The sequence below is a fragment of the Scardinius erythrophthalmus genome, assembly GCF_964197995.2.
Source record: "Scardinius erythrophthalmus genome assembly, chromosome: 1".
In the NCBI taxonomy this organism is placed as follows: domain Eukaryota; kingdom Metazoa; phylum Chordata; class Actinopteri; order Cypriniformes; family Leuciscidae; genus Scardinius; species Scardinius erythrophthalmus.
In genome coordinates, this window is record NC_138221.1 from 78,571,540 (window position 1) to 78,591,265 (window position 19,726).

The following is a 19,726-nucleotide window of genomic DNA, read 5'->3' on the forward strand; positions in this document are numbered from 1 at the left end:
CTGGTAGGATACTCGTCACGCAGCGTCTGCCATACTGCTGGACGGAATGCATCAAAAACAGTTCCATCCATGTAATAAGAGTCAACAGCTCTGTCTAAATCAGATGCTTGGAGGATTTCTTCCATTTTTGATCCTCCTATAATTTTTGCCAGAAGTGCTTTAATGTCCCCCACAGATAACAATTTGCCCATTGTTTCTTCTTCAAACACTCTAATCCACTTTCCAGCTCCTTCATGAATGTTTGGGAGGCGAGTGACCAACCCATCAAGGTCCTGTGAGGCCCAGGGGACATACTGACCCTCTGTACCCTTAATTAGAATTGGGAGTTGTTTTGCCATCGGTCTAAGCCTTCCTTTTTCTCTTCCCTGTGTCCACCTTTCCTCATCAAATGATAACTCCTGTTCACATCCTACATTTAAACTATCCAATAGTCTACTTCTGCTTTTGACTAATTTATCAGTATCGTCTATTAATTGTTCTGTTTCTTTAATTCTTTTATCTATTTCATCCTCAATTATTTGTGCCACCGCATCAATCTCCTCCTCTTCCTTTTCTATTTGCTTTCCCTCATATTGTGTTTTTATTTTTTCTAATGCTGTTCGTGCCTGTTTATAGCAATCTAAGGGCAAGCTTTGCTTAGATGCTTTATTTTGAGTAATTTCTTGTCTTACATCTTGTTTTGTTTGTTTTTCTTTTTCTAATTCCACTTTTCCCTCCATTTTCATTTCTCCTAATACTTCTACTATCCCCTTAAGTATTGGAAATTGACCTTCTGGTATTACTTTTGAAGATGGTTTGGCAAAGATTTCCTCTTTTTTCTTTGTTTCTTTGTCTGTCTCTTTTATTATTTTCCTTGCTTGCTTTATGCTTTTCAAGAAATCTTCTCCCTCTTGTTTGAACAATGCCAGCACTGCCTGTTCTTTTTCTCGTTTAGCTTCTCTATTTTTTCTTTTTAGGCTTTTATTCTTTATCTTATGATTTTTTATCAAAGTTTCCATTTCTTCGCATAATGTTACGTCAAATGTTCCTTCTTTTGGCCATTTTGTCATCATATCCTGAGTTCTCTTTTGCCATTTGATTGACATTTTATCAATTAATTCCTTACACAAAGGGTATTTTAACCCCAGTATTTCCACTGGAGAGGCCATAATTCTCCTCTAGTCAATTTATTTTAAGAAGCAAATTCCAAGTTCCAAATCTTTCTTTCAACGGAAACTCAATATACTATTTAATTTTATTTTCCTCTATCCTTTTCTTATAATTTGTATTTGAATGTTTACTCATATACAAATTTTTCTCTATTTCTTTAATTCTTATTCAAATATCACCAATCATTGATAACAGTCACTTTTTTATTTAGATTATAGTATTTATCTATTATCATCTATTACACTTTGCATAAACAGAACAACTAATTATTTAGCACCACTGATTTGGATACCTCATATACTTTATTATATTAATCTATTTTTGCAAAGCTAATTTTCTAACTTAATTTCTCTCACATTCACAGTCATTCAACATTCATTCATTCATTCACAAAAGTCCTTTATTGAATGGGGACAATTTTTATTCATTCACTCTTGTTCCCGGGGCTTATTGCTATGTATCCCCGGGACTCATACTCTCATGCCTTTATCTCTTTTCGAGTGGACAACCCCCGCCACCAGACCACAGTCTGTGAGGTCAGCGAGGGGTCGAAATCCACAAGAAGCAGAGCTTATTTTTAACCTCACGCACCCTGAGCCCACTCACACACAAATATTTACTCCTTGTCAGCTTCCTCAAAACAGTGAAAAACAATACACTATAAGATTCATTCCTTTGATACAGTAATACTTTTTCAAAACTATACTACTCCATATGATTGAGTAACCTGAGCAGTCCCTCGTTCATGCATTCGAGGCGGTAACCGTTACTCTAAACATATACTTTTAAAACCTCTATTTTCCCAGCTTCACCCGTAGCAGTCCTTCGTTAAAACTTTGTTTAACAAAGCGGTAACCGTGAGCTAACCATCTGTGCACATGCTATACTTTTCAAAGTAAACACAGATAAACCACTGATATCCTTCATCAGTAAATACAAATCCTTGCGTACGTACGACAAAACCTTCGCGCTAAATCAGCAATACCAGTATCTCAAACAATCCACATAGAATTATTTAAGTACTAGTAAAGACTTTTGGAGCTCCCCTGCGCTTTTACCATATCTTTTGATATCTTCTTATTAGAATTCACACGACATGCATAATTTCTGGAATCTGAGTTTTTTATTCAAAAAATGTTCTTTTTTAGTTCGTTAAATTTAAAGAAGCTTTTTAAAGTGCCTCACCGTAACGGACAAATGTCTGGGCGAACCACACAAACTTAAGAAAAAACTGCTTACCTTGGCCAAGAATAGAGTTTGTGCCGCTCGTCCCAACACAGCCCGCCACGATTCGTCACCAGCTCCTAATTCGTCCTGCCGGGGTCGCCAAAAATGTTGTACTCGTAGTTTAATGTTGGGGTGCCAATCGAGGAAATGACTTCTCAAAGTTTTCAGATGCCAGAAAGATTAGACTTTATTTCACAAGCAAAGTCTGAACGCCTTCTGCAGAAAGACGCTCCCAAGCAGTGTTCTGCTCTCACGTATATACCTTTTCCTTGCTCCAAAGATGGTAATACATGATGGTAGTACATTCTATAGGTATTTTGAGAAATAGTTTTGTACCATGTGACATTACTGAAATAGAATTCTCTGCTGCAACAGCACAACTCTCAGGCTTCCAAAGTCAATTCAAAGTCGAAAGACACACAGAAAGGAGATAATAGTGTACAAAAATACAGTTAAAGTACTTATTTTCTAAATAATAAAATCTTCAACACAAACTGGCCCTTCCTGTAAGCAAGGCCATTGTACTGAACATCAACTGGAATCTTTGTATTCCTTTCAGTAAAACCAAAATGTAGGACTGCGTCTTTAACTTGCTCACTGTAAAGCTCCAAGTAAAATGGTGAGCCATCTTTCATTTGCAATGCTGGAGGACTGACTGACCCAGCAGAAAGGAAGGCCTGGAACATTTGATGTCTCTCTGAAAGAGTCAAGCACAGATTTTTGACATTTTTGAGATGCCTTGTGCATCTTTTGAAGTAACTGTGCTTGCTCTCAAAGCGCATCGTCCAAAGCCTGATGAGAGGGCCAAATTTTAGGATTAGCCCTGGATAATGTCGTAAGTAATGGTGTTTAGGTTTTAAGTTGGTATTAGGAAACAATTCCTTTCTGGTTTCCAAATATTCTTGGATGAGAGCATCCAGATAAGTAACCTGGGCCTTGGAAATTTGCTGAGCACAAATTAAGTCAACGATGTCCTTGAGCTGCAACGTTAACTGCCAGACATCATCTTGAGGGTTCTGCACTTTGTCTCCAATTATGAGAGGTAAAAGTCTCAAGAAGTTCCAATTTTGAACAGCTTGTCCACTCAGTTTCAATGTTTTTGGACTGACCTCACAAGGCTTGGATAAAGTGTCTGTTCCTTTGTATTTAAATTGCTTTATGCGCCTGTTCAGAATTGTGTAAGTGAACCATTTATTTCTGCAGATGAAATATTTGAGGTAAAGAGCAAGATCATATGAGAGGACACCCTCAAAAATGTCATGACCGAGACATGGGGGCATGCCAGGTGTGCAAACATCAAAGTTTTGTAAAGAATTAAACACAGACCTGAACTTTATCCCTTGTACTTCTGACACGTCTTCTCTTTCCAGCTGTTCTGTGGCAGATCTATAGGTTTCTGGAGTCCTCTGGGGTCCACAGACTGTTGGATCAGCACCCTGAAATTCAGTTCGAGATAACATACAATATCTGCATAAGTACACTGATGTACTGAAATTTTCTGTAAAACCCCCAATACAATGAGAGCCCAAGTTGTCTCCAGCAATGCAGTAGAGAGCTCCCTTCACAACAGTTTTGTCTGCCATCGTTATGCCATTCTCCTCTAGTACTTTCAAATCATTCAGGAGTTCTGAAAAAACTTTGTCATGGCCAAATTCCTTAAAATCCTTCTCCCTACACAGTAAAACTAGCTGCATGTGATCAGCATTTGACCGGGCATGGGGAGGAATGTTGAGTAGAGAGAAGTACACAGCCAAAACCTTGTGCTTCTTTTTAGCAGAACCAAGTGGGTTCACTACTTCAAACGCATCCTGGTATAGAACCAGCTTGAAACAATTTTGATTTTCTTTAAAAAATGTGTTTGACACAAACACGTCTCCATCACAACAGTCACTGAGAACATCTGATCTTGAAAAATAAGGATCCACTGACATGAGACCTTGCCAAAAACTAGATTCCAGTATATTATTCAAAGTATTTAGCACAGGAACATAATAAGCAAATCTCTCAGTTCTGTTCTCGTCTCTGCCCAAGAATACTTTTTTTGGTTCAACATACTTAAACACATCTTTAAAGCACTGAACTCTTGAGTAAGCAGTTCTCATAGGTCCTGTGTGACAAGCAGAGAACAAGTCAGATTGTTTTACAGTGTCACAGATTTTTATAACATCCTCATCTGAAACTGACATATCTTTTAGAAGTGAGCTTAGTCTATTCAGTGTATACATTTGTCCCAATTCATGTATATTTTGTATTTCTTCAACAATTGTTTGAATGGTTGATGCTGGCAGAAGATGCTGTCCCTGTAGTTTAATGTAAAACATGCATACATTTCTGAGATACAGGTCACTGAAATTAGGCCCATACATACAAGGATTTTCTGTATCTGACACACTGGCAGTTTCCTGAATGGTGGCACTTGTAGTTGGACTGGCAGCTTCCTGAATGGTGGCACTTGTAGTTGGACTCTCTGACCGAGTATCTTGGTTTGAACCCCAAATCAGATTTTTTAAACATTTGTGTTTTCTAGACATATGGGACGTAAATGTAGATTTTACAGAGAACACACTGTTACATCCTGTCACTGGACAAGTCACATGTCGTCCCTCATCTATGTGTTCCTTTAAGTGAGCAATCAAAGCTTTAGTTCCCTCACACTGGCGTTCACATAGTGAAACAGTACAATTCAATACCGTAAGGGAAGTATCGTGAGAGACGGCTGCTGTACTAGTGTGGTGGCGGTAGAAGTGAGACTTTAAAGCGGCATATCCAGAAAACACCTGCTTACAGCTTACTTCTACACATTTAAAAATACACCGGGGTTCATTACGATGCAGTCTACAGTGAAAAACATAAGCTTTCACAGACTGAACCGATTCTCCACATATGCAGCACGTATACATATTCGGTGATGCATCGGTGATGCTCGCATGGTCGCGGCTTGCAGCGTGTGAGAGGAATTACGAGCTGAGCCGAGCACGTTATGAGCACCTCCCCGACCTCCCGATAATTTTTAAACATGTTTAAAAAATTCGGGGAGTCGGTCCGATTTTCACCAGCTGTCCCCTATTGCCAAATCATACACAACCACGTCGATGGGGTTATAGGCTACCTCAGTGGCAGCAACCATACAGCGTGCGCACTGTCTCTCACAAACACACATACACCTCTCTCTCTCTCTCATAAAGTTTTTTTGTTGAAAGGCTACTGTTCTCTGCTTTAAAACAAATCATTTGCACACACATTTCTGTCATTTTTTCTACCTGAAGCTTTGCCTGCATGCAACATTGACGGTCTCTGTGTTTAGCGCAAAAGCTCACGTGATTACTGCCGGCTCGGGATAAAATTCGTGCAGGACAGTCGTGCCGTGTACCAGCTTTTTTTTACGCGATTGTCAGTTAAACTGTGTGCAACGTGTGCAATATCTCACGACCTCCCGAGTGTCCGAACCTGGTCCGAACTCGCACCGTGTACGCCCACCTTAAGCTTCCTGTGTGTCTAGCAGAACCTCTTGACCACCTGAGCATCCTCTGGCATTTAGTGCATAGCTGCCCTACTGTACTATTGGAGGACCTGAAACCAAGTTGTGCTGCTCCAACATGGAGTTCATTCCAAGCATTTCTCATCCCAGATACCATCCCTGCAACTTTGATCAGCTATGGTCCCTTCTTCCCAAAGTCACCAACAAACCGAGATGTGGTTGAACAGTCTGTTCAGTACTGCATGGATGTGTCGAGAAAACATGGTCAAGAGTATGCCATCATCACATATGACCAAGCAATCTATGAGGTGGTTCTGAGTCTGCAAAAGAAGAACAAAGAGAAGTATGCCAAACTTATCTTGTGCATGGGTGGCTTCCATTTTGCTAAGAATTTCCTTGGAGCCATTGGGCATTTGATGCAGTCCACTGGAATCGAAGACATAATGGTCGAAGCTGATGCACTGGGAAGCATTTGCCAGACCTGGAGTACATGTGTGTGCTTAGCAACAATGTCCAGCTACTCCTAGATGCCCTGTCAGAAGAGGATGTAGAGAAGGCAACATCTGAGTGTGCTGATGCAACTGACCAACTGAAAAATCGGACATGTTTGATGGAGCACGTACCTCACCTACCACAGAGCTATGGCTAATGTACATGGATGGTGATGATTATTAGACGGTACACTCACCTAAAGGATTATTAGGAACACCATACTAATACTGTGTTTGACCCCCTTTCGCTTTCAGAACTGCCTTAATTCTACGTGGCATTGATTCAACAAGGTGCTGAAAGCATTCTTTAGAAATGTTGGCCCATATTGATAGGATAGCATCTTGCAGTTGATGGAGATTTGTGGGATGCACATCCAGGGCACGAAGCTCCCGTTCCACCACATCCCAAAGATGCTCTATTGGCTCTATTGGGTTGAGATCTGGTGACTGTGGGAGCCATTTTAGTACAGTGAACTCATTGTCATGTTCAAGAAAACAATTTGAAATGATTTGAGCTTTGCGACATGGTGCATTATCCTGCTGGAAGTAGCCATCAGAGGATGGGTACATGGTGGTCATAAAGGGATGGACATGGTCAGAAACAATGCTCAGGTAGGCCGTGGCATTTAAACGATGCCCAATTGGGACTAAGGGGTCTAAAGTGTGCCAAGAAAACCACCATTACACCACCACCACCAGCCTGCACAGTGGTAAGGCATGATGGATCCATGTTCTCATTCTGTTTACGCCAAATTCTGACTCTACCATCTGAATGTCTCAACAGAAATCGAGACTCATCAGACCAGGCAACATTTTTCCAGTCTTCAGCTGTCCAATTTTGGTGAGCTCGTGCAAATTGTAGCCTCTTTTTCCTATTTGTAGTGGAGATGAGTGGTACCCGGTGGGGTCTTCTGCTGTTGTAGCCCATCCGCCTCAAGGTTGTGCGTGTTGTGGCTTCACAAATGCTTTGCTGCATACCTCGGTTGTAACGAGTGGTTATGTCAGTCAAAGTTGCTCTTCTATCAGCTTGAATCAGTCGGCCCATTCTCCTCTGACCTCTAGCATCAACAAGGCATTTTCGCCCACAGGACTGCCGCATACTGGAGGTTTTTCCCTTTTCACACCATTCTTTGTAAACCCTAGAAATGGTTGTGCGTGAAAATCCCAGTAACTGAGCAGATTGTGAAATACTCAGACCGGCCCGTCTGGCACCAACAACCATGCCACGCTCAAAATAGCTTAAATCACCTTTCTTTCCCATTCTGACATTCAGTTTGGAGTTCAGGAGATTGTCTTGACCAGGACCACACCCCTAAATGCATTGAAGCAACTGCCATGTGATTGGTTGATTAGATAATTGCATTAATGAGAAATTGAACAGGTGTTCCTAATAATCCTTTAGGTGAGTTTATATCCATGCTGAGCATGCAGGTCTGTGGGAGGAACACCTGGCTGAAGTGGAAAAGATGTTACCATACCTTGTAGCTGCTGGCCACTACAAGTACACTACATGGCACTTGAAAAAACCTATAACCGTGATGCCAAGACAAAACTCTTCACTGGCATCAGTCAGCAGCCAGCGGCCATGGAGAAATACTTGAAAGCTCTTCCAGTTCTGACAGCTGTGTCAGAGCAGACAAAGGCTATGGCACACCTGGATGCAGATGAAACCAAACACCACGAGGACAAGGACTGCCAAGGTGGTAGAAGGTGTAAGGAAAATAACAGATATCATCAACAACCCGATGATCAATCCTTTCACATGTGAAGAACAGGAGCTGATCAACATTTCAACAGGCCACAAAGCCACATCTGCTGACTTGATCTGCACTCGTGAAAAAGGACTGGAGGCACTGGCTGCAGCAAGAAGAACAGACAGTTAGAAAGTAGCCCAAATTAAACTTTCAAACTTTGCAGCAAAGCCAAAGAAGTCAATGTCCATGGCATTCAAAGCCAAAAAGGTCTTTGAGGAGGAGAGTGCAGTTGTTCGGAGCCTGTACTTTGTTCAGGACATAGAGGAAGACAGGAATGTGGAAGTGTTTGGCCATGAATGGACAAGTTTGGTCATGAATGGACAACAGGGCCCAGCCTCCCTGTTTGAGCCAGATCCATCCCTTGACCAAAGTTACGCAATGCGTAAAGGAAACAAGGCAGACTACCTGGCTGCAATCAAGACAGCCCTTGGCAAATCATGGGGGGAAGTGGACAAACTACCGCCATCTGACAAGTCTGTTGTAATGGTAGTAGATGCCATGCAAATGTCATTCAACGTTACCAACATCTTGGGAGCAGCACCTACAAGGAAAGTACCTGAGGCAGCTCCTTGGAATCCTCCCAGACAAGTGTGACTGCATCCACCTTGTTGGTGATCGATATGATGTCTCCCCTGCTGAAAGTCTGAAAGGTGAGGAACGAGAGAACAGGATGAAGACCTGCCCCAGCAAAATGGAGTACAAGCCACATGATACTCTCCCTATACCTGAATGGAAAGGCTTCATTCAAAATCCACTGAATAAAGCTAATCTGTTGAACTACATGGGGGAAATATGGACAGCTCAGAACAAGTCACTTCCTGCAGGATGCACACTCATTCTTGGTGGAATCTTTTGTGATCCTGGTCGCACTGTCCTCTTGTCAGTGGATTGTCAGGTTGAGCTTCCAGAACTTTCCTGTGAGAAACATGAGGAGGCTGATACCAGGATGTTTGCTCACATTGCATACTCAGTACAAATTCTGCACCACAAACGGGCTGTAGTGGTTGCAACTGACACAGATGTGATCATGATGTGCATGTACTACATCACACACATGGATGGGCTGCAGCAGCTGTGGGTGAAGATGATGGATATCTTCCTACCCGTTCATGCCATCACAGAAGCTCTGGCGGGGAAGTATGATGTTGCAGCTTCAGATCTTACATCCCTTCTCATCAGCACCTACATACTTACCGGATCTGACATAGTGAGCTATCTGTACAGAAGAGGAAAAAGGCAGGCCTACACAACTGCTTTTAAACACCTGACAGACCTTCTGCCACTGTGCAGGTACGGTGAGCCTGAGAAAAGCCTGGATGTTCAGGAAGAGGTTATAACAGCAGCACGGTGATACATGGTGTCACTCTTTGACAGGATTGACTTTGGTGGTACTCTAGATCCACTGCGAGCCCATCTCTTTGTGAGCATCAAAGGAGGCATGCATTGCCTTCCACCAACTGAAGATGCCTTCCTATTACACCTTCGGCGAGATGCGCCGAGGGGTGCATCTTTTAACGTGCTTCTGTATAACCCACCCTGCCGGTCTTGTTTGCTGTCTCCTCAGGTGGTGAGGGTGAAGGTCTGTCCCCCAGAGCAGTATCTGCAGTGTGCCACCCTCCTGATCGCGTTTTGCTGAATTTTCTTTACATTGTAGCACTATAAACTTAAATTACTCCGTCATTTATGGTCATACAGAAAAAATATATATAAAAAAAAATCTGTGATATTGCTACTTTTGTATGTGTCCACTTACAATCAAATCAAAACATTGTGTTTTTGTAAAATAAAGAAAATAAACAGGGTTGTGCGTTCTGCCTCTCCGTCGCGGTGAACTTTTCTTGAGCACGTCTGTAAAGTTTTGAATGTTTGGTTCAGGAAATGTGCTACCAGGATGGTGTGTCCATTAAAACACAGGGGTCCAGTACTCAGTCCATACTCATTTATTGTAACAGATCGTGAATCAGGCCATAACGTAGGATAGGAATCTGATATAGAGTTGTACGGTTTCTATAAACAAATAAACAACAAACAGAATCTTTAACACCACAGAACTTCAACTAATAAATCATTAATCTCATAATCCAATCCTAAACAGTTCAACATCAAACTAGTAAGAACACTGAAACATAAGTAATCACATAGAACATCTCAGAATTCGACAAACAGAATCTCAAGAATTAACATTATAAAACAATTCAAAAGAACACAAACTTACATTGTCAGGAACACATCAACTCTACAAAAGGTTCTCATTAGGAGAGAAAGAACGGACAGTCTGCTTCCATTGCATCTGGCACACACACCAACACACCAAACACTAGTGATTAAGTGCACCTGAGGAGACTTAGCTCCTCCCCTGACTGGCTACGTCATGTGATCCATAGGAATTCTCAACAACGTCTATAAACTGAAACAAAACTCAGCGAATACTTGTCACTTGTCACACATTTATGAGCCATATACCTTTATAAACATTTAAGTGTGTACTTTTAAATGATCGGATTCAAACTGAAAACAAATATTCTCTGTTTAAGTAATTTGTATAAAACCAACAAGATGTCCAGCTTCTCAAATGCTTGCTCATTATATTTAATTTGGCCATGCCCACTCGCGCAAAAGAGATTCACATGCAAATATCCACATGGAACGCGAACTCGCTCATTACCTCAACAACAAAACACTTCACTTCACTTTTCGTCGAGTTTGAAAGACGCGCCTGAGCTTACATTGGATTTACATCAGAAGAAGAAGAACGCGATTTGAAGACAAGAAAGATGTAAGGTAAGAAATTCTTACATATTAGTTTGTTATTGTTGCATAAATGTCACGTTGCAGTTGAACTGTTGCTAGATATATATAGATATATAGAATATTATAATATTTAGACCCGTGTTTACTGTTACTGTGTTTGTGGATATCTGCTCAAACGTAGATATGTATATGGTAACCATAATGTTTTATATTTGAGCGCGATCGCGTTTGAATGTATCATATTTTGGATCGCGAACGCGTTTGAATGTATCATATTTTGCAGCGCGATCGCATTTGAATGTATCATATTTTGGATCGCGATCGCATTTGAAAAGCAAAACGCACCAAACGGCTTCATGTTTTTACTATTATCTCATTTCATATCATCATAACGAATGGAAACATTTGAAGTAACATGATAATCAATATATTTTTCTCTAGCTTAGTTGTTAAAAAAACGCAACTTGATCCTACAGAATTAGTCAATTGCAGGCCGATCTCGAATCTACCTTTTCTGTCAAAGATACTAGAAAAGGCGGTATCCTCACAACTGTGAAGCAACTGTGTACCGAAACAGCTCTCGTTAGAGTCACAAATGATTTGCTCTTATCATCCGATCGTGGTTGTGTCTCAGTGCATCTCAGTGCTGCATTGACACTATTGACCACAACATTCTTTTAAATAGACTCGAACATTATGTTGGCATTAGGGGAAATGCACTAGCATGGTTTAAATCATACTTACCTGACCGTTATCAGTTTGTAGCAGTAAATGAAGAGATCTCTAATTGATCACAAGTTCAGTATGGTGTACCACAAGGCTCAGTACTAGGACCGTTGCTGTTCACTCTGTACATGCTACCCTCACACACACACACACACACACAGTGCATGCTACCATTAGGAGATATCATTAGGAAACATGGCATTAGCTTTCACTGTTATGCTGACGATACTCAGCTGTATATTTCTTCAAAACCAGACGAAACTTATCAATTCACTAAATTAACGGAATGCATAGCGGATATAAAAAATTGGATGACTCGTAATTTCCTTCTTCTAAATTCTGAAAAAACAGAGTTTCTAATTATTGGACAAAAAACTTCCTCACGTAATAACCTAGAATACTGTCTAACACTCGATGGCTGCTCTGTTAAGTCTTCGTCGTCGGTCAGGAACCTGGGTGTGCTCTTTGATACCAATCTTTCATTTGAAAGTCACGTGTCTAGTATCTGTAAAACTGCATTTTTCCATCGTAAAAATATATCTAAATTACGCCATATGCTCTCATTGACAAATGCGGAACAATTAGTGCATGCGTTCATGACCTCAAGGCTAGATTATTGTAATGCTCTACTGGGTGGTTGCCCTGCACGCTTAATAAACAAACTACAGCTGGTCCAAAACGCAGCAGCTCGAGTTCTTACCAGAACCAGGAAGTATGACCATATTAGCCCGGTTCTGTCAAAACTGCATTGGCTCCCTATTAAACATCGCATCAATTTTAAAATATTGCTGATTACTTACAAAGCACTGAATGGTTTAGCTCCGCAGTGCTTGAGCGAGCTCTTAAAGCATTATAGTCCTTCACGTCTATTGCGATCTCAAAATTCCGGTCAGTTAATAATACCTAGAATATCTAAATTGACTGCTGGCGGTAGATCTTTCTCCTATTTAGCACCGAAACTCTGGAACAGTCTTCCTACCATTGTCCGGGAAGCAGACACACTCTGTCATTTCAAAGCCAGATTAAAGACACATCTCTTTGACCTAGCATACACATAACACATTATAGACTTCTATAATTCAATGTTAGGCTGCATAGATTAGGTCAGCTGGAACCGGGAACACTTCCCATAAATCCTGATGTACTTGTTACATCATGAGAAGAATGGCATCTACGCTAATTTTAGTGTCTGTGTTTATCCCGAGGTTTTTACTGCAGCCTGCCGGATCCAGGCCGTATCCAGATCTGACGATGGACCTTCGCCTGGACCCGATGACAACGCAGTGCTGAAGTGCCAACTAGTCTCTCCCTATGGAGGATCCCTTTACCACTCTACAGATAAAGCGTTGTCGGGAAAATTCGTTTCGCGTTCCTACCCCAAAGCGACAAAATAAAATAAAATTCTTTATCACAATTTATAAGGAAAGACCATTACTTTGTTTAGGCTTGGTTTGTAGGGAATTACAAACCTGCGTACATATATTAGTGTGAGAGGGGGAGTGGCCAGCTGTGTTCACTCAGTGTGTGTGTGAGAGGGGGAGGGGCCAGCTGTGCTCACTCAGTGTCAGTGTGAGAGGGGGAGTGGCCAGCTGTGCTCACTCAGTGTGTGTGTGAGAGGGGGAGGGGCCAGCTGTGCTCACTCAGTGTCAGTGTGAGAGGGGGAGTGGCCAGCTGTGCTCACTCAGTGTGTGTGTGTGAGAGGGGGAGTGGCCAGCTGTGCTCACTCAGTGTGTGTGTGTGAGAGGGGGAGTGGCCAGCTGTCATCACTCAGTGTCAGTGTGAGAGGGGGAGTGGCCAGCTGTGCTCACTCAGTGTGTGTGTGAGAGGGGGAGGGGCCAGCTGTGCTCACTCAGTGTCAGTGTGAGAGGGGGAGTGGCCAGCTGTGCTTACTCAGTGTGTGTGTGAGAAGGGGAGTGGCCAGCTGTGCTCACTCAGTGTCAGTGTGAGAGGGGGAGTGGCCAGCTGTGCTCACTCAGTGTGTGTGTGAGAGGGGGAGGGGCCAGCTGTGCTCACTCAGTGTCAGTGTGAGAGGGGGAGTGGCCAGCTGTGCTCACTCAGTGTTTGTGTGAGAGGGGGAGGGGCCAGCTGTGCTCATTTAGTGTCAGTGTGAGAGGGGGAGTGGCCAGCTGTGCTCACTCAGTGTCAGTGTGAGAGGGGGAGTGGCCAGCTGTGCTCACTCAGTGTGTGTGTGAGAGGGGCCAGCTGTGCTCACTCACTGTCAGTGTGAGAGGGGGAGTGGCCAGCTGTGCTCACTCAGTGTCAGTGTGAGAGGGGGAGTGGCCAGCTGTGCTCACTCAGTGTGTGTGTGTGAGAGGGGGAGTGGCCAGCTGTGCTCACTCAGTGTGAGTGTGAGAGGGGCCAGCTGTGCTCACTCAGTGTCAGTGTGAGAGGGGGAGGGGCCAGCTGTGCTCACTCAGTGTCAGTGTGAGAGGGGGAGGGGCCAGCTGTGCTCACTCAGTGTCAGTGTGAGAGGGGGAGTGGCCAGCTGTGCTTACTCAGTGTGTGTGTGAGAAGGGGAGTGGCCAGCTGTGCTCACTCAGTGTCAGTGTGAGAGGGGGAGTGGCCAGCTGTGCTCACTCAGTGTGTGTGTGAGAGGGGGAGGGGCCAGCTGTGCTCACTCAGTGTCAGTGTGAGAGGGGGAGTGGCCAGCTGTGCTCACTCAGTGTTTGTGTGAGAGGGGGAGGGGGAGGGGTCAGCTGTGCTCATTTAGTGTCAGTGTGAGAGGGGGAGTGGCCAGCTGTGCTCACTCAGTGTCAGTGTGAGAGGGGGAGTGGCCAGCTGTGCTCACTCAGTGTGTGTGTGAGAGGGGCCAGCTGTGCTCACTCACTGTCAGTGTGAGAGGGGGAGTGGCCAGCTGTGCTCACTCAGTGTCAGTGTGAGAGGGGGAGTGGCCAGCTGTGCTCACTCAGTGTGTGTGTGTGAGAGGGGGAGTGGCCAGCTGTGCTCACTCAGTGTGAGTGTGAGAGGGGCCAGCTGTGCTCACTCAGTGTCAGTGTGAGAGGGGGAGGGGCCAGCTGTGCTCACTCAGTGTCAGTGTGAGAGGGGGAGGGGTCAGCTGTGCTCACTCAGTGTCAGTGTGAGAGGGGGAGTGGCCAGCTGTGCTCACTCAGTGTGCAGTGTGTGCTTCTTTTACCGATATATATTAACCATATCTTTTGCATTTCTAATCCAAACAACATCAAACTTGGCACTGCACTTACTCGTGCCCGTAGCAAGACATCTGTCAAGTTTGAAATCCATCAGACTAACGGTTCGAGAGATATGCGAATAGCACACACACACAGACAGACTGACTGAGAGACAGACAGAAAGACGTGACTGTAATTTATAGATAGATGTACAAGGAAGTGATGTACTGTTGAAGAAACATGCAGGTTTTATAGTGTTGTTAAACAAGGATTGGTAATTAGTGATGCAATATTTGATGAAGAGGGGAAAATAAACTTTTATTTATTTATATATTTTATGTTTGTAAAGCACCTGGAATGAAGGTATCCTTGCGGCAGTCATACAGCATTCCAGAAAACAGAGGTCTTCCTAGAACTGCCACTTGAATGGTCTGTGATGCCAGGGCTGCAGTAAATAACAAATAAAAGGGATAATTTATACTTAGAATATTTATCATATATTAACAAAATTATATCTGATGTTAATGAATACTGTTTAACTCTTTACCTGCCAGCATTTTTAAAAAAAGTTGCTAGCCACTGCCAGCAGTTTTGATCATTTTCACAAAATTTTCATGACCCGCAGAATATTTTGTTGTGTGAATATCTCAAGCATGCAAAATTTCAAAATAAAGAGCTTTAAAGAGCTTTCTGCTTTAAAAAACAAAAAGGTTTTATTCTAACTTTACGCATTTCCTTTTTAAGTTAAAAAAGCAACAATTTGAGCAAAAAGCTGAACAAAAATCACGTTTTTGTCAAAGACTACATCTAGATCTAATTCAGAACGATGATCAAAACATAGATGGATAGAGTAGATTTAGTCAACACCCTCAAAGCTTGCACAGTCCTATAGCTTGTCCTGGGTCGAATTTTCATTCGGTAACATTAGGCAGTTTGATTAATGTGATGTTTAATGTTGATTAATGAATGTTTCTGCTTCTTTTTCACCTGTGTTTTGATCAGGAGATTCGGTACTCTTTCAGAAGATGCGTAATAGTGCCCCCTACCGTAAAACAGCAAAAACACGAAATGCCGGAAATTTCCGTCAATGGTGGGGAAGCGTTTTGTCACAAATGGTGGAAATTTCCGTCAATGGCAGGGAAAAAGTTAATCCTGAAGAAATCAATTTTAAAATACAGATGCAAGCAGCAATATGGGGTCAAGCAAGCACTGAAGCCATAGCAAGCACATGGCATGGCAAAGAAAATGGTCATAGGAAATACAGAATTAAACTTTCAACCTTCAGGTCAGTAAAATTATATCATATAAAATGCTTTATTTGCATGTACACATTTAAAAGACGCTTTTATCCAAAGCAACTTACAATAAGTGTCTTACATCCATCACCAGAGCGAGCTATGCTTGCACCTCCTATTCAGGCAGGCACAGCAGATCCTGCTTTTGGCAGAAACCAATCTGCTCTCCCAAAGGGCAATTTACTTTCTGGCTGAAGATTTGGAAACTTTGGGTCTTGTCCCTGAAAGGTAACAGCTCATAGATTCTGATCTTGCAAATAAGGATGTTGAGACACTTTTGACTTCCAGAGCTCCCACCACAAGAAAATTGTATGACCTAAAATTGCAGAGTTCCTTTGTAGGATCTTTCCGTGGTCCTGGAAAGTTTAGTTTTTTTATTAGAGGCTCCATTTGAGCCCTTAGAGTCAGCCTTAGAGAGGCTTCTCACTTTTAAGGTGGCTCTACTATTTGCATTGACATTGCTCAAAAGAGTAGGAGATCTGCAGGCCCTGTCCGTAGACTTTGCCCAGGTATGATCAGAGCTATTTTGCACAGCTCCTGTAACCAGCCACCTGGTCGTACTTCCCTTCGCCACATGAATCGCCATAGCAATAGAGAGGCTGCATCTACTATAACCAATCCAGGCTCTTAGGATTTATGTCGGGCCAGTGGCATACATTCTCCCAGTTTTTTGCAAGTGTGGATATCTGCAGGTTGGAGTAATGAGCATGACGAAAGGTTGGGGCATGTCGAATGGTAGGTGCGCGTAGAAGGGTCTTTATTATTGGTCGCGAAAGCTGTTGACCAAGGTGTGTGGCAGGGTTAGTTTCTGTTGTAGCAATTCACACCTCCAAAACACACCTCCTTTCTGCACGCCCAGTGCTCTGACCTGCAGCTACCCCTGTCTTGTTTTCTGGTCTGCTTTAGTAACACAGTCATCAAGCAGTGCCTTTCCCATTGGATTATAGATGATATCGCTCTGTCCTATGAGGCTCTCGTAATGGCTTTGGCTCTGGAAATCCACAAGGAGTGTAGCATCTTCTATAGCTCTATCTAGGGGTGAGCCCTGACATAAGGTTTGTGCTGCAGCCGGCTGGCCCTCTCCGCACACATTACTCAGGATTTACAGTCTGGACATGGGCTCAACCCCAGCGTCACAGGTCCTTCAGGGTTTATCAAGTCATGTCTGCATTCAACAGTTGTCTGTGCCAGTATTACACAGCCTTGTTGAGCAGACAATCTTCCTCAGTGTGGCAGCGTTGGTAATGACATTCCCATAGTGTCAATGCCATGACAGAGTTGAGTTCGGAAAGGGAACATTTCCGGTTACGCATGTAACTTGGTTCCCTGAAAGGGGAACTAGATGCTGTCATGGTGTTGACATTATAGAAATGTCATTACCAACCCCTCTTAGGGAACCAGGATATATACGTAACCTGAGACAATTTTTCCTTCAAATGATAATGAATCTGTCCAGTGATATTTTTGATAGCACATTCACATTTTGTAACAACATTTCAATCTTACCCGGATGTTTTTTGTTTCCTTCGTCTGCTAAGTAATGAAGTCCTCTGGTGTCTTTATTTAAAATCTGAAGTTCATCAGGTTTGGGTTGTAACACTTCCTATTTTTGAAGGAATGGTTCATAAAAAAAAAAAAAAGAAATAAAAAAAGACTTCCACAAAGGTTTTTTATCCTTAATCTCATGAAATACATCTGGTTACACTTCCACATTTTGTCTGAGGGAGTGCACTTACCTGTGCATTCACCACAGCTAGGGTCACCAACCATAGATATGTACAACAGATCCAGCTCGGCTGCATCAGGTACGGCAAACGTGCCGCCATCTTGGAATCGTCAACAAGGAGACCTGTTTGAATGTGAAGGAGATGCCTGTCACGACCTTGTCTTGTTTAGTTTCATTGTCATATTCTGCTTAGTTTTCCCTGTCACCATTTGTTCTCGAAGAATGAATGAAATGAAAATGAAGGTACAATTATTTTAATTACTATATTATACAGTGCTATGCATAAGTTTAGACACCCATACTAAAGTTGACTAAAAAGAGGAATAAAAAATCATCTTTTGGAAACTGAACTTAATGCCTTAATTTAAAAAATTAGGAAAAATCCAACCTTTAAGGACACCAATTTTCTTTGTGAATGAATAATGTATCGTAAATAAATAAATGTTCTTCCTTAAAATACAGGGTGCATAAGTTTGGACACCCCTATGTTAAATTCCCATAGAGGCAGGCAGATTTTTATTTTTAAGTATTTAAAAAAATAATAATTTAGGATACTATGCATCCTGATAAAGTTCCCTTGGCCTTTGGAATTAAAATAGCCCCACATCATCACATAGCCTTCACCATACCTAGAGATTGGCATGGTTTTATTTCAGTTAGCCTAATAGCTAGTTTGATTTGCATTGAGAGATCTTATGGAAAGTACCCCATGCCAATCTCTAGGTATGGTGAAGGCTATGTGATGATGTGGGGCTATTTTAATTCTAAAGGCCAAGGGAACTTTATCAGGATGCATAGTATCCTAAAAAAATAAAATAAAAAAAATACGTTAAAAAGAAATCTGCCTGCCTCTATGGGAATTTAACATAGGGGTGTCCAAACTTATGCACCCTGTATTTTAAGGAAGAACATTTATTTATTTACGATACATTATTCATTCACAAAGAAAATTGGTGTCCTTAAATAATCATACTCTAGATCTAATATTATCACACGGAATAGATGTGGATGCCGTTGAAATTCTGCAGCAGAGCGATGACATCTCAGATCATTATCTAGTCTCGTGTAATTTGCATTTAGCCAAGGCTGCAAAGCCGACTCCGTGTTTCAAATATGTGAGACCTATCACTTCTGCCACTAAAGATTGCTTTATTAATAATCTTCCTAATCAGTTTCATCATCTCAGCATCTCAGATAGCTTAGAAGAACTAGATATTACAACAGAAACGTTTAACTCTCTCTTTTCCAGCACTTTAGACACAGTTGCTCCGTTGCGCTTAAAGAAGATTAAAGAAAATAGTCCAACGCCGTGGTACAACGAGCACACTCGGGCCCTTAAGAGAGCAGCCAGAAAAATGGAGAGAAACTGGAAGAAAACAAAACTAGAGGTATTTCGCATTTCATGGAAAGAGAGCTCAATTACTTACAGAGAGGCTTTAAAAGCTGCTAGATCTGCTTATTTTTCAACCCTATTAGAAGAAAATAAACATAATCCTAGGTATTTATTTGAAACGGTGGCTAAACTAACGAAAAATAAAGCTTCAAGCCCAAAAGTTTCCAAGCAACACAGCAGTAATGACTTTATGAACTTCTTCACTTATAAGATTGATAATATCAGGGACAAAATTATAACTATGCAACCGTCTACTACAGTATCGCATCAGGCAGTGCATTGTAGTCTCCCTGAGGAAAAATTTGATTCATTCGTTGCTATAGGAGAGGAAGAATTTACTAAACTCATTAAATCATCTAAATCTACAACATGTATGTTAGACCCTATACCGACTAAGCTACTGAAAGAAATACTTCCAGAGGTCATAGATCCTCTTCTTAATATCATTAATTCGTCTTTGTCTCTAGGATACGTACCAAAAAACCTTAAGCTGGCTTTGATTAAACCGCTTGTTAAAAAAACGCAACTTAATCCTTCAGAATTAGTCAATTACAGGCCAATCCCGAATCTACCTTTTCTGTCAAAGATATTAGAAAAGGCAGTATCCT

At 42.1% G+C, this 19,726-nt stretch overlaps 1 protein-coding gene across 1 annotated transcript in view; it reads right to left on the minus strand.

Annotated features, from left to right (window-relative positions):
- The window catches only part of LOC308687257 (stonustoxin subunit beta-like), a gene marked incomplete at both ends in the record, with an annotated part of 58,550 nt that extends 40,725 nt beyond the window's left edge, over window positions 1-17,825 (minus strand). Inside the window, 2 exons of the mRNA XM_081359626.1 lie at window positions 15,057-15,149; window positions 17,780-17,825. Coding sequence (XP_081215752.1) covers window positions 15,057-15,149; window positions 17,780-17,825 — 139 coding nt within the window. The remainder of the gene's footprint in view (window positions 1-15,056; window positions 15,150-17,779) is intronic.
- Between the last annotated feature and the right edge of the window lie 1,901 nt (window positions 17,826-19,726).